General features: G+C 38.4%; 2 protein-coding genes across 6 annotated transcripts; one reads left to right on the top strand and one right to left on the bottom strand.

The window, feature by feature from the left end:
• Nucleotides 1-2,105: 2,105 nt before the first annotated feature.
• LOC121989612 (putative disease resistance RPP13-like protein 3) lies at nucleotides 2,106-4,315 on the top strand. Its single transcript, XM_042543756.1, has 2 exons — nucleotides 2,106-2,663; nucleotides 2,872-4,315. The coding sequence occupies exons 1-2, from the start codon at nucleotides 2,134-2,136 to the stop codon at nucleotides 4,313-4,315; spliced, it is 1,974 nt and encodes a 657-aa protein (XP_042399690.1). The 5' UTR covers nucleotides 2,106-2,133.
• On the bottom strand, nucleotides 4,185-7,657 carry LOC121989621. Of its 5 annotated transcripts, none has more exons than XM_042543784.1 (4): nucleotides 6,973-7,657; nucleotides 6,386-6,456; nucleotides 5,945-6,291; nucleotides 4,185-4,317 (listed from the first exon to the last, which is right to left on the bottom strand). In XM_042543784.1, the coding sequence occupies exons 1-3, from the start codon at nucleotides 7,102-7,104 to the stop codon at nucleotides 5,985-5,987; spliced, it is 510 nt and encodes a 169-aa protein (XP_042399718.1). In that variant the 5' UTR covers nucleotides 7,105-7,657; the 3' UTR covers nucleotides 4,185-4,317; nucleotides 5,945-5,984. The 5 variants fall into 5 exon arrangements, with proteins under 5 accessions (XP_042399718.1, XP_042399738.1, XP_042399702.1 ...); XM_042543804.1 differs by having other exon boundaries at nucleotides 4,217-4,353; nucleotides 7,270-7,657; XM_042543768.1 differs by having other exon boundaries at nucleotides 4,217-4,353.
• Nucleotides 7,658-11,188: the final 3,531 nt, after the last annotated feature.

The raw sequence follows: 11,188 nt of genomic DNA on the forward strand, positions 1-11,188 counted from the left end.
ATTATCATATTTAACAGCTTCTCTTTCGGCTTCTCTGTTTGGCTATCCACTTCCTACCTGATATCTAGTTCTCTTGATTTGGACACGAGAGCCCCCAATTCCTTTGTTCTATATCAATATTCTACTCATATGGCTCGATTAAACTATAGCTCTTGTTACGGGCGACTCCATTAAGGGGCAAGGGGAAAGCTCTCCCCCCCCCTCTCTCTCTCTCTCTCTCTTAATATGAAATTACTATACTTGAGTCTCTCCGGGCGTGCTCAACTTTGTGGACACATGCTCTGGTTGTTGTGCATAGGGGAACGACTCATGATCTTTAGTCTTCACCAAGAACCACCCGGAGCGGCTTGACGAGGTATTGCTCCGGGAGGGGAGATGGACCGAAAGATCCACCTCTTGTACTATTGGGCGACAACATTCTGAATCTTAGCAAAGAACTACCTAAAAGCAGGGGAGGCGCACCCCGCGGATGCTCGAGGTGGAGGCGCACTCGAGGAGGAGGGGATGAGGCCCGCTGACATCCCGCAGGTATTCACGAGATGTGACGTTGAGAGAGAGGGCACTGACACTGTGATGAACTAGGTGGTGGAGGAGATGCGGTGGCGAAAGAAACAGACTGTATGGAAAAATTAAAGGTCGATGATGATTTTGTAAATTACATTTGAGAAAGAGAAATATGAATTGTCACTTTAGAGACCGCAAACTTAAGATATAAAATTATTATAGCATCATTATATTTTAAAATTTTTACACATATATTATAATTATTAAAAATTTTACACATAAATTTCATTATTATATTTAAATTTTTTGTTATGTGATGATTTTTTTATATATGTATTTGTGATATCTCACTCTTTGCCCCTTGATAAATGGATCTACCCTGAGACTCTGGTGAAGAGTCGATGATTATATCTTCTGACAGTCCAGATTCTAATACCACTTTGTTAAAAGATGATGAACTCTCAAGAATTTTTTATGAAGAGAAAATGAGTTATAGTATAATGACTTTGTATTAAAAAAAATACTTATCTTACAACTTTATGAATATTTATAGTATTCAATAAAATTTTTTAAATCATATATTATTAATTAGATAGATGAACTTATTCTATCTAGAAATTTCTTGTACATTAAACATTTATGATTAATTAATTTAAATTCAATTCAACTCCTAATTTTGGAGGGGAGAAGAGAAAGAAATACAACGAGGAAGAAGAAAAGGGATCAAATGTATGATGGTATGGTTGAGAGTGTTGCGTACAGAGAAAAATAAAAGAGAAAAAAATATTTTTATTTTAATTCATTTTAAAATAATAATCTATTAAATTCAATTAGATTATAATTAAATTAATTCTAAATCCATTGAAATCTAATCTTAATCGTCAAACACCCGTAGGTTGAATTTAATTAGAATCTAATCCGATTTTAAGTTAATGCGACGTTTTGTGTTCAACGATTTGAATCATCTATTTTTCATATCGATTCAGAATTTTAAAATATTTTTTTCATGATTTACCTTGAAGATGAACATTTCAATAAGAATGCCCATTTAGTCATCTAAAAAAGACATTCATGATTAGAAGCTAATAAATGGTCTCAAATGCAGATTTGAGCTCAAGGAGGCATTATGGGTTTTGAGCGTGACGTGAACAACATCAAAGGGCTTATGGTGAACAAAGAATGGATCGAACAATATAATGGAGGAGCTTGCAGAGACACAATTAGTAAGGCCAAAGAGACATGCTTTTGGAAAATCCGAACACGGAGACATGTTTCACTCAATAATGATAACATAAGTAAAGCCCAAAGAGACATGCTGCTTGGAAGATATCAATTGTGGCACTATGGATATGGATGATTTCCGGTGGTCGGTGGGTAACGGATGGTTCATTGGAGGAGAAGACTCATCGGTGGGTAGCTGATACGATCAAAGTAAATAATCCAGCACTAGTTTAATTATCTTTGCCGAGAAAATTTGATGGATTGAATTGTAAGATAGGAGAAGATTTTAGGTTTATGTTACAATTGGACTTGTAGACGATCCTTATTATATAATGATGTGCTTAGCGTAACTATGATAAAGATTTATCGTTGACTTGTTCCTACCAAGGTGGCCATTTGTCGTAAGATATGTACTGGTTTGGTCGATTGATTTGCAGAGAAACAGAAATGGCGTCTACGGTGGTGTACTTGGTGCTGAGGAAGCTTGGCGAACTTGCTTCCAGCGAGGTCGCCGGCCTCCTCAACGTGGGTGTAGAGATCGCGTCGCTGACGGAAACACTGGCACTGATTCAATCCCGTCTCAGAGATGCCGACCAGAAACCCAGATCCGAGCAAAGCCACTCTTTGCAGGAGTGGATGAGGCAGATCCGGAACTTGGCGTTCGAGATGGAGGACCTGGTGGACGAATACGCGACGCGGCTAGGCCGCGCTTCAGCCGCCGGCGGCCGGAAGAGCTGTCTCCGACGCATCGCCGCCTTCCCCTCCCGGATCCTCACTCGCCATCGGCTCGCGAGCCGCCTGCAGGACATCCATGCCAAATTTCAAGATTTATGCAGACAAACGTCGCAACTTGGCATCCAAGCTCCGTCCTCCTGGCCCACCTTCTCTTCATCCTCTTACTCCTCTTCCTCTGCGGCTGACGCAAGGCTTGCTCGAAGGTAAAAAAATTCCCATTAACAATCGTTTTCCATATATTATATTAGCATCTATCTTCATGGTTAACTTTGTTGGATCTTTCAATGATGTCCTCTAGTGGACGATTGGGTTAGAATAAAAACTTGTGATGAAAGCATCTCTTCTTACTCATGATCGCACGAATTTTGACATCGAGAAAAATTATATGCTAATAAATCTTTACGTCTACAGATGCGAACTAGAAGAAGACATTGTCGGTTTTGATGAAGATATGAAAGACATCAAAAGGCAACTATTTGACATTAGTTCAACAGATCGCGTTGTCCTTGCGGTTGTTGGTCCTGGGGGTTTGGGCAAAACAACGCTGGCTAATAAGATCTACAAGAGTGCAGATGTCAAAAACTATTTCCAGTGCAAGGCATGGGTGTCCGTCTCACAGAACTATGGGGTCAAAGAACTCTTGTGCAGCATTGTGAAGCAAGTGTTCGACTTCAACGATGAGCAAGTAAAAGGCATGGAAGAACTAGGGATGAAGGAAAAGTTGTCGGACCACTTGCGCGACAAGAGGTATCTAGTCGTGATGGATGATATTTGGCAGGTGGCAGCTTGGAACGCCATTAAAGCAGCTTTTCCAAAAGAATTGACAGGATCCAGAGTGTTGCTGACCACACGCAAGATGAACGTTGCGAACGTTGCAGATGTCCCTCCACACAAGCTGAAATTTTGGAATGTCGAAGAGAGCTGGAATTTGTTCTGCAGGAAAGCTTTCCGCACAACATCCTGCCCACCTGAGTTTGAGCGATTCAAGGAAGATATCTTCAGAAAATCTAAAGGGTTGCCTCTTGCCATTGTGGTACTCGGAGGACTTTTGAGAGGTACAAGTCAAGCTAGTGACTGGAGGAAAAAGCTGGATTATATTTCTCGTGAATTCAGAGAAGGAGAAGACCAAATCCAAAGTATATTAGCTCTCAGTTACCATGATCTTCCGCATCATTTGAAGCCTTGCTTCCTCTATTTTGCAGCCTTTCCTGAGGACTATATCATTGCTGCAGAGAGGATAATACATTTATGGATCGCTGAGGGTTTCATACAAACGAATGACAAAGTGGATCAAACAATGGAGGACCTCGCGGAGGCATATTTGAAGGATTTGACTGACAGATCCATGTTACAAACGGAAACAACGGATTTGTATGTACAGACAGTTCGCATTCATGATCTTCTTCTTGATCTAGCACGTCATGAAGCTCGTGAGCTTAACTTCTACAGGTCCATTAATGACAGAGGTGACGATCCAAGAGCTTTACGACGTCTCTGTGTCACTGAAAATGTCAACGACCATATCTCATCGAACTGTTCTACCACTAAACTACGGTCACTTGTAGTTTGTCCGAATGAAGGTTTTCAGAGAACTCTGGCAGTTACCATCTCCGGAGCGAAGTTCCTCAGGGTCTTGGATTTGATAGAACTACCCATTGAACAGCTACCAAAGGGTCCATTAATGCAGTTACCATCTCCATCAAGCCTTCAAGCCTTCAACACCAGTGGGTCTCGCCATGAGAGTTTTCTCTTATCGGTCTTCTTTGAGTTGTTTCCAAAATCTCTACAAATCGCTAACATATCATTTGAGCCTCCAATCATAGGCACTCTATTGAGTCTCTCCATTTGTATGTGATACTGCTCCAAATGAAACTTGTTCAGTTCCTCCCCATTCTGCAATTATTAACTGAGGGGGCGTTTGGTTCTTTCCTAGGAATAGGAATCGGAATAGGAATCATTGTATTATGGAATGAGAATGGATATGAGCATGGATATCACTCTTAAAAGCAATGTTTGATTAGTTGTATATCTTCTATCGGAATAAATCAAAGTTTCCTTTTTTACCCTTAAAGGAAAATAAGAGAAAAAATTAGATGTGAGAGAAAGATGAATGTGAGAGAAAAATATGATGAAAGAGAATGATGAGAGAAAGTATTATGAAAGAGAAAGTGTGATAAGAAAGAATGAAGAGAGAGAAAGTGTGATGAGAGAAAATGAAAAAAAAAAGAGTGTGATTGGAGAGAGCATGATGAGAGAAAATATGATGTGAGAGAAAGTATGATAGGAAAGGATGAAGAGAGAGAAAATATAATGAGAAAAAATGAGGAGAGAGAGTGTGATGAGAGAGATTGAGGAGAGAGAAAGTATGGTGAGAGAAAAAAGAACAGTGAATATGATGGAAGTGATTGAGGAGAGAGAAAGTGTGTTGAGGAAAAAAGGGGTAAGTGTGATAAGAGAGATTGAGAAGAGAGAAAGTATGATGAGAGAGAAAGTGTGTTGAGGAAAAAAGGAGGAAGTGTGATAAGAGAGATTGAGGAGAGAGAAAGTATGATGAGAGAGAAAGTGTGATGAGAAAAAAGAGAAAAGAGAGTGTGATGAGAGAGATTGAGGAGAGAGAAAGTGTGATGAGAGAGAGTGTGATAAGGAACAAAATAAGGAAGAGAGTGCGATGGAAGAGATTGAGGAGAGAGAAAATATGATAAGAGAGAAAGTGTAATGAGAAAAAAGAGAAAAGAGAGTGTGATGGAAGAGATTGAGGAGAGAGAAAATGTGATGAGAGAGAAAGTGTGATGAGGAACAAAATAAGAGAGTGCGATGGAAGAGATTGAGGAGAGAGAAAGTATGATGAGAGAGAAAGTGTAATGAGAAAAAAGAGAAAAGAGAGTGTGATGGAAGAGATTGAGGAGAGAGAAAATGTGATGAGAGAGAAAGTGTGATGAGGAACAAAATAAGAGAGTGCGATGGAAGAGATTGAGGAGAGAGAAAGTATGATGAGAAAAAAAGTGTAATGAGAAAAAAAGAGGAAAGAGAGTGTGATAGAAGAGATTAAGGAGAGAGAAAGTGTGTGATAAAATGATGAGAGAGAAACTATGATGAGAGAGAAAATATAATGAGAGAGAATAAGGAGAGATAAGTGATATGAAAGAAAAAATAAATAAATATATTTTGATATTTGATATTAATGGAGAAAATTTTAGTTTTAAGTCAAGGGTATTTTTGGAATAAGGGAATATTTTGATTGATGAAAATAGGGTAATGGCTCATTGAAGGGGAGGTACATGAGAATGAGTCATTACCCAATTTCAAGGATTCATTCCCTTATTTGTATTCCTATTTCTATAATCCAAACATTAACAATGGGAATCAATGATTCTCATTCCCATTCCCCACTCCTATTACCCTAAACCAAACGCCCCCTGAATTAATATGGCAAGTCTACAAAAGATGAAACTGTATTATAAGTTGCTGGGAATGGTCACTATACCTTAAACGATACTTCATTCGCACCTAGAGTTGTGGAAGTGCTAGCATTTGCAGCTTCCATTGTCAAGATGTTTTGAGGGGGGGGCTTCCCTTGGGATGAACACACCCGAAGATTGTGCAACACAGAGAGATTTGGTTGGCTTTTTCTGAGACCTTTTTTTAAACTGATACTGAGATGCATTTGCATACAAGTTATCCATATTGTAGTTACTTGCACGTGCAGCTTCAGATACTCTGGGTTTCTTTTCTGTAGGAGGTTTGATCACTGGAATTGTACATGATGGTTCCTTCAATCTAACTTGCTGATACGGGTTTGCAAATAAGGTCTCAAGTTTTCTTCTCAAAAATCTAGGATGAGACATTCAAAACAGGCAATTATCTTTCTGAAACAGATGAAAAAAATTCAACTGCAAACTATTTATGTCGAAACAAAACATAATACCGGACTTCAGCCAAGAGTTTACGTTTCCTTAGTCTTACCACCAGCATTCTCCTCTTCTTTTCTTCAGTTTCCTGCAAATGAAAACAGTTCAGAATCCTGATAAATTGTTGAATGGGCTATAGAAGTATCTATTGGAAGCAAACACAAAATGGTTCGAGGATTTAGCACACTTTCATCTAGTGGCATAAAATTTACAATGCAAAAGCATTGGTTTTCATATTAATACAGAGATATGTGAAGCTGCAGAAACATAAAGATATCAATCTGATACTCTGACCAAGAAATCTCACTAATCCGTGTGATATGGCAAATTCCACTAAATATATCGACCAAACTGTTAAAAAGAAATACTTAAGATCACACCTTGGATCGAATAGAAACCAATTCCTTTCATGAGAACGAAGGCAAATTATATGGATTGATATACTGCAAAGATATCAAGGTAACAATTTCAAGGCGGCGCAGATATGAAAAATCCCTATTTTGTACTTAGTTGACGCAGGATTCGCGAAACCCTAAAATCAAAAGTGACTCGAAATCCACAACATCCCTCTGGCGAAACAAAGTTTAAAGAGAACACGTCTCACCTCAAGAAACTCCGTATAATCTTGCGAGAGCGATTGGAATCTAAATCTTTTCCTAGCATCATCTCTATAAGAGGCGCACGAAGGGGATGGCGAGGGTTCCTCGGCAACCCTCCTCGTCTTCTTCACCGTCATCCTGACCTCCACCCACAGGTCCAAGAAAAAAGGAAACAAGTAGCAAAGAAGAAGGAATTGAATTGATTGGCAAAGAAGAGGCGATAAAGACGAGAAAGGTAGAAATAGAGATGGGAGGATGGGGAAGGAAGGGCGGTTGGGGAGAAAAGGGGGTTGTTTCTAGACCTTCTCGGCTTGCATTGACCAGGACAGAATCAGAAAGAGAGCACCACCCGCCATCCTGCGATGTTTCTCCTTTGATGGAGGAGGAGGATTCGATTTGCTCGATTCCTTCCATGCTTGACTCTTTCTCCTCCTCTAATCCCTCGCTTGCCACCTCCGGATTCCGATCTTGTTCCCCTTCTTCGATCAAACTTCATTTTTTTCCCTTTTTATTCCTTTTATTCAGATCTTCTCGCCATTGCGCGGCGCGGCGCGGCAGGATGCAGCAGGATGAGAACTCGGTGCCATCGAATCGCCCTATTCTGCAAAATCACGAATAAAAATTGGGTGAATTCCTAAAATAAAATAAAAAGTTTGAAAAAAATATATAACTTCTATATTAACACCCATCATGTGCAATTGTATGTATAATAACGATATTTTGTAAATAATAGTTGATATAATCACAATTTACTCGTACTTTGATAATTATCAAATTGGATACTAATTTATTACCTTTTCTATTCTACCTCTCTCCTGGCAGCCGAATGCAAACTCAACATCTCTCTCCATCAGTCTCTATCCACTCGCTATCTCTGTCCACTCATGGAAAGTAAATCTCTTTCTCCCTCTCTCTCACTTATCGATTTATTCAACGACAATTTATCAAAAGGTATATTTAAAAATCTAAATTTACCAAAAGACGTACACTACTTTGATATTTATCAAAGAGCGCACTTTTTTAAAATCATTTTCTATTTTACCCTCATGATAATTTGACTTTTTCTATTGTTTTTCTTTTCTTCATTATATTTCTCTCACTTCTCTCTCTCCTCTATCGGCAGAATATAGGAATAACATTAGTCAATCTTTAATCATATTTTAATATATTTGAAGAAGCCAAAATAAATAATGGACATCAGATTTGGACTCCTTGTAATTTTAGAAATCCACAGGAACTTAAATGGGTGCAATCGAAGCTTTCTAGGTCGATCAGTGGGTTTCGGTCAAAACCCACTGATGGACCTAGAGAGCTCCGATTGCACTCATTTCAGTTTCTATGGATTTCTAAAATTACAAGGAGTTCAAATATGGTGTACATTATTTATTTTGGCTTTTTATAGATGTTAACAAGTAAAATCAAAGAATCAGCATAAAAGCCCACGTTGGGCCTGATATGGAATCATATCAGGCCCAACGTGGGCCTGATATCATTCCATATCAGGCCCAACGTGGGCCTGATATCATTCCATATCAAGCCCACGTCGGGCCTGATTTGAGTCCATATCAGGCCCAATGTGGGCTTTTTTGACGATTCTTTGATTTTACTTGTTAACATCTATAAAAAGGCAAAATAAATAATGGACACAATATTTGAACTCCTTGCAATTTTAGAAATTCATAGAAACTGAAATGGGTGCAATCGGAGCTCTCTAGGTCCATCAGTGGGTTTTGACCGAAACTCACTGATCGATCTAGAAAGCTCCGATTGCACCCATTTCAGTTTCTATGAATTTCTAAAATTACAAGGAGTGAAAATATGATGTCCATTATTATTTTTGGCACTCCTAGTAGTGGACCAGAGGTTTTGAAAAACCCAAAATCTCTCTTTCTTTCTTTTTTCCTTTTTTTTTTGTTTAGGCCTGATATGAAGAGATATCATGCCCACGTTGGGCCTGATATTATTTTTTTTGTTGTATCTAGGCCTGATATCTCCCATATCAGGCCCACATTGGGCCTGATATGGGGAGATATCAGGCCCACATTGGGCCTGATATGAAGACATATCAGGCCCAACGTGGGCATGATATCTCTTCATATCATGCCTAAACAAAAAAAAAAGGAAAAAAGAAAGAAAGAGAGATTTAGGGTTTTTCAAAACCTTTGATCCACCATTAGGAGTGCCAAAAATAATAATGGACACCATATTTTTACTCCTTGTAATTTTAGAAATTCATAGATACTAAAATGGGTGCAATCGAAGCTTTCTAGATCGATCAGTGAGTTTCGGTCAAAACTCACTAATAAACCTAGAGAGCTCCGATTGCACCCATTTCAGTTTCTATGGATTTCTAAAATTGCAAGGAGTTCAAATATGGTGCCCATTATTTATTTTGGCTTTTTATAGATGTTAACAAGCAAAATCAAAGAATCGGCAAAAAAGCCCACATTGGGCCTGATATGGACTCAAATCAAGCCCAACGTGGGCTTTTATGCCGATTTTTTGATTTTGCTTGTTAACATCTATAAAAAGCCAAAATAAATAATGTACATCATATTTGAACTCCTTGTAATTTTAGAAATCCATAGAAACTGAAATGAGTGCAATCGGAGCTCTCTAGGTCCATCAGTGGGTTTTGACCGAAACCCACTGATCGACCTAGAAAGCTCCGATTGCACCCATTTAAGTTCCTGTGGATTTCTAAAATTGCAAGGAGTCCAAATCTGGTGTCCATTATTTTGGCTTCTTCAAATGTATTAAAATATGATTAAAGATTGACTAATGTTATTCCTATATTCTGCCGACAGAGGAGAGAGAGAAGTGAGAGAAATATAATGAAGAAAAGAAAAACAATAGAAAAAGTCAAATTATCATGAGGGTAAAATAGGAAATGCTTTTAAAAAAGTGCGCTCTTTGGTAAATACCAAAGTAGTGTACGCCTTTTGGTAAATTCAGATTTTCAAGTGCGCCCTTTGGTAAATTGTCGTTTATTCAACTTTAATTCACTTTTTCAAAACACTACCACTAGATTGAAAATAATAATAAATGACATATTTAAACTCCTTACAATATAAGAAATCCATAAGACTTGAAATGGATGCAAATAAAGCTCTCTAGGTCAAACGATGGATTTTGACTGAAACTCATTAATTGATCTAAAGAGTTTCAATTGCATTCATTTTAGGTCCTATGAATTTCTGAGTTTATAAGAAGCTCAAATATGTTATTTATTATTTATTTCAGCTTCTCTGGACGTGTTTAAGTGTTATTGAAAGAATCAATCGAAATTTCAGATTAGGCAGGCCCAACATGGGCCTGATATGAACTCATATCAGGCCCAACATATAATTTCAGTCGATTTCGATCGAAATATATTAATTGACTTAGAGAACTCTGATTGTATCTATTTCAGATCTTATATATTTTTGAGGTTGCAAGGAGTCCAAATATACCTTCTATTGTTTATTTTGACTTCTCTGAAGGTGTTAAAATGTTGTTAAAAAAATCGACTGAAATCCCACATTAGACCAAAAAAACCAAAATAAATAATGGAGGGCATATTTAGACTCCTTACAACCTTAAAAATCCACAAGATCTGAAATTGGTACAATTAGAGCTCTCTAGGTCAATTAATAGATTTCGATCGAAATCGATTGAAATTTTATGTTGGGCCCGATATGAATTTATATTATGCCCAATGCAGGCCTGATATGAGTTTAAAAGGTCAAGCTCAAGAAGTAATATAGAATAGATATCAAGGTAGAATAACTACTACTCAATCAATGCAAATAATAGAATCATACATGATCCTGTCTGAGAAGCTTGACAAGACTGAAAACTGGGAGAAAACCTCACCGCTGACGAAGAATAATACCTGTGGACTACCGATCCGAGAAACCCAAAGCGGATCTAAGAGAATGAACTCACCGAACGCCCTCCTCGTACCAAGATCCAAAGACGAAAGGAAGGCTCCAGTGAAAAATGCCAAGATCTGGAACTCTGATGACTTCCTGCGCACAAGAGAACCGCCAACACTATCGTCAGTGACCTAAGACCGGGGTGGGAATCCCTGGCTAGGTCCTCCGACGCTCAAGTTAGTGATCTCTCTTAGTGTGGAAGAAGGAAGACGAAGATGAACAATAATTAGGGTTTACAATGTGGGTTGTGAGTGTGAGCATGAGCGTGAGCATACCTGGCCAATGGAGAGGATTCCTCTTTTTA

Source organism: Zingiber officinale, chromosome 1B (assembly GCF_018446385.1).
Source record: "Zingiber officinale cultivar Zhangliang chromosome 1B, Zo_v1.1, whole genome shotgun sequence".
In the NCBI taxonomy this organism is placed as follows: Eukaryota; Viridiplantae; Streptophyta; class Magnoliopsida; order Zingiberales; family Zingiberaceae; genus Zingiber; species Zingiber officinale.

What these genes read in the sequence shown, in the direction of transcription:
- LOC121989612 (XM_042543756.1), top strand. Translation starts at nt 2,134, where the DNA reads ATGTACTGGTTTGGTCGATTGATTTGCAGAGAAACAGAAATGGCGTCT. An exon ending in GACGCAAGGCTTGCTCGAAG is followed by an intron (nt 2,664 to 2,871) that starts GTAAAAAAATTC and finishes TTACGTCTACAG; the next exon opens with ATGCGAACTAGAAGAAGACA.
- LOC121989621 (XM_042543784.1), bottom strand. Translation starts at nt 7,104, where the DNA reads ATGACGGTGAAGAAGACGAGGAGGGTTGCCGAGGAACCCTCGCCATCC. An exon ending in ATTATACGGAGTTTCTTGAG is followed by an intron (nt 6,457 to 6,972) that starts GTGAGACGTGTT and finishes TTTCATTTGCAG; the next exon opens with GAAACTGAAGAAAAGAAGAG. An exon ending in AAACTCTTGGCTGAAGTCCG is followed by an intron (nt 6,292 to 6,385) that starts GTATTATGTTTT and finishes GTCTCATCCTAG; the next exon opens with ATTTTTGAGAAGAAAACTTG.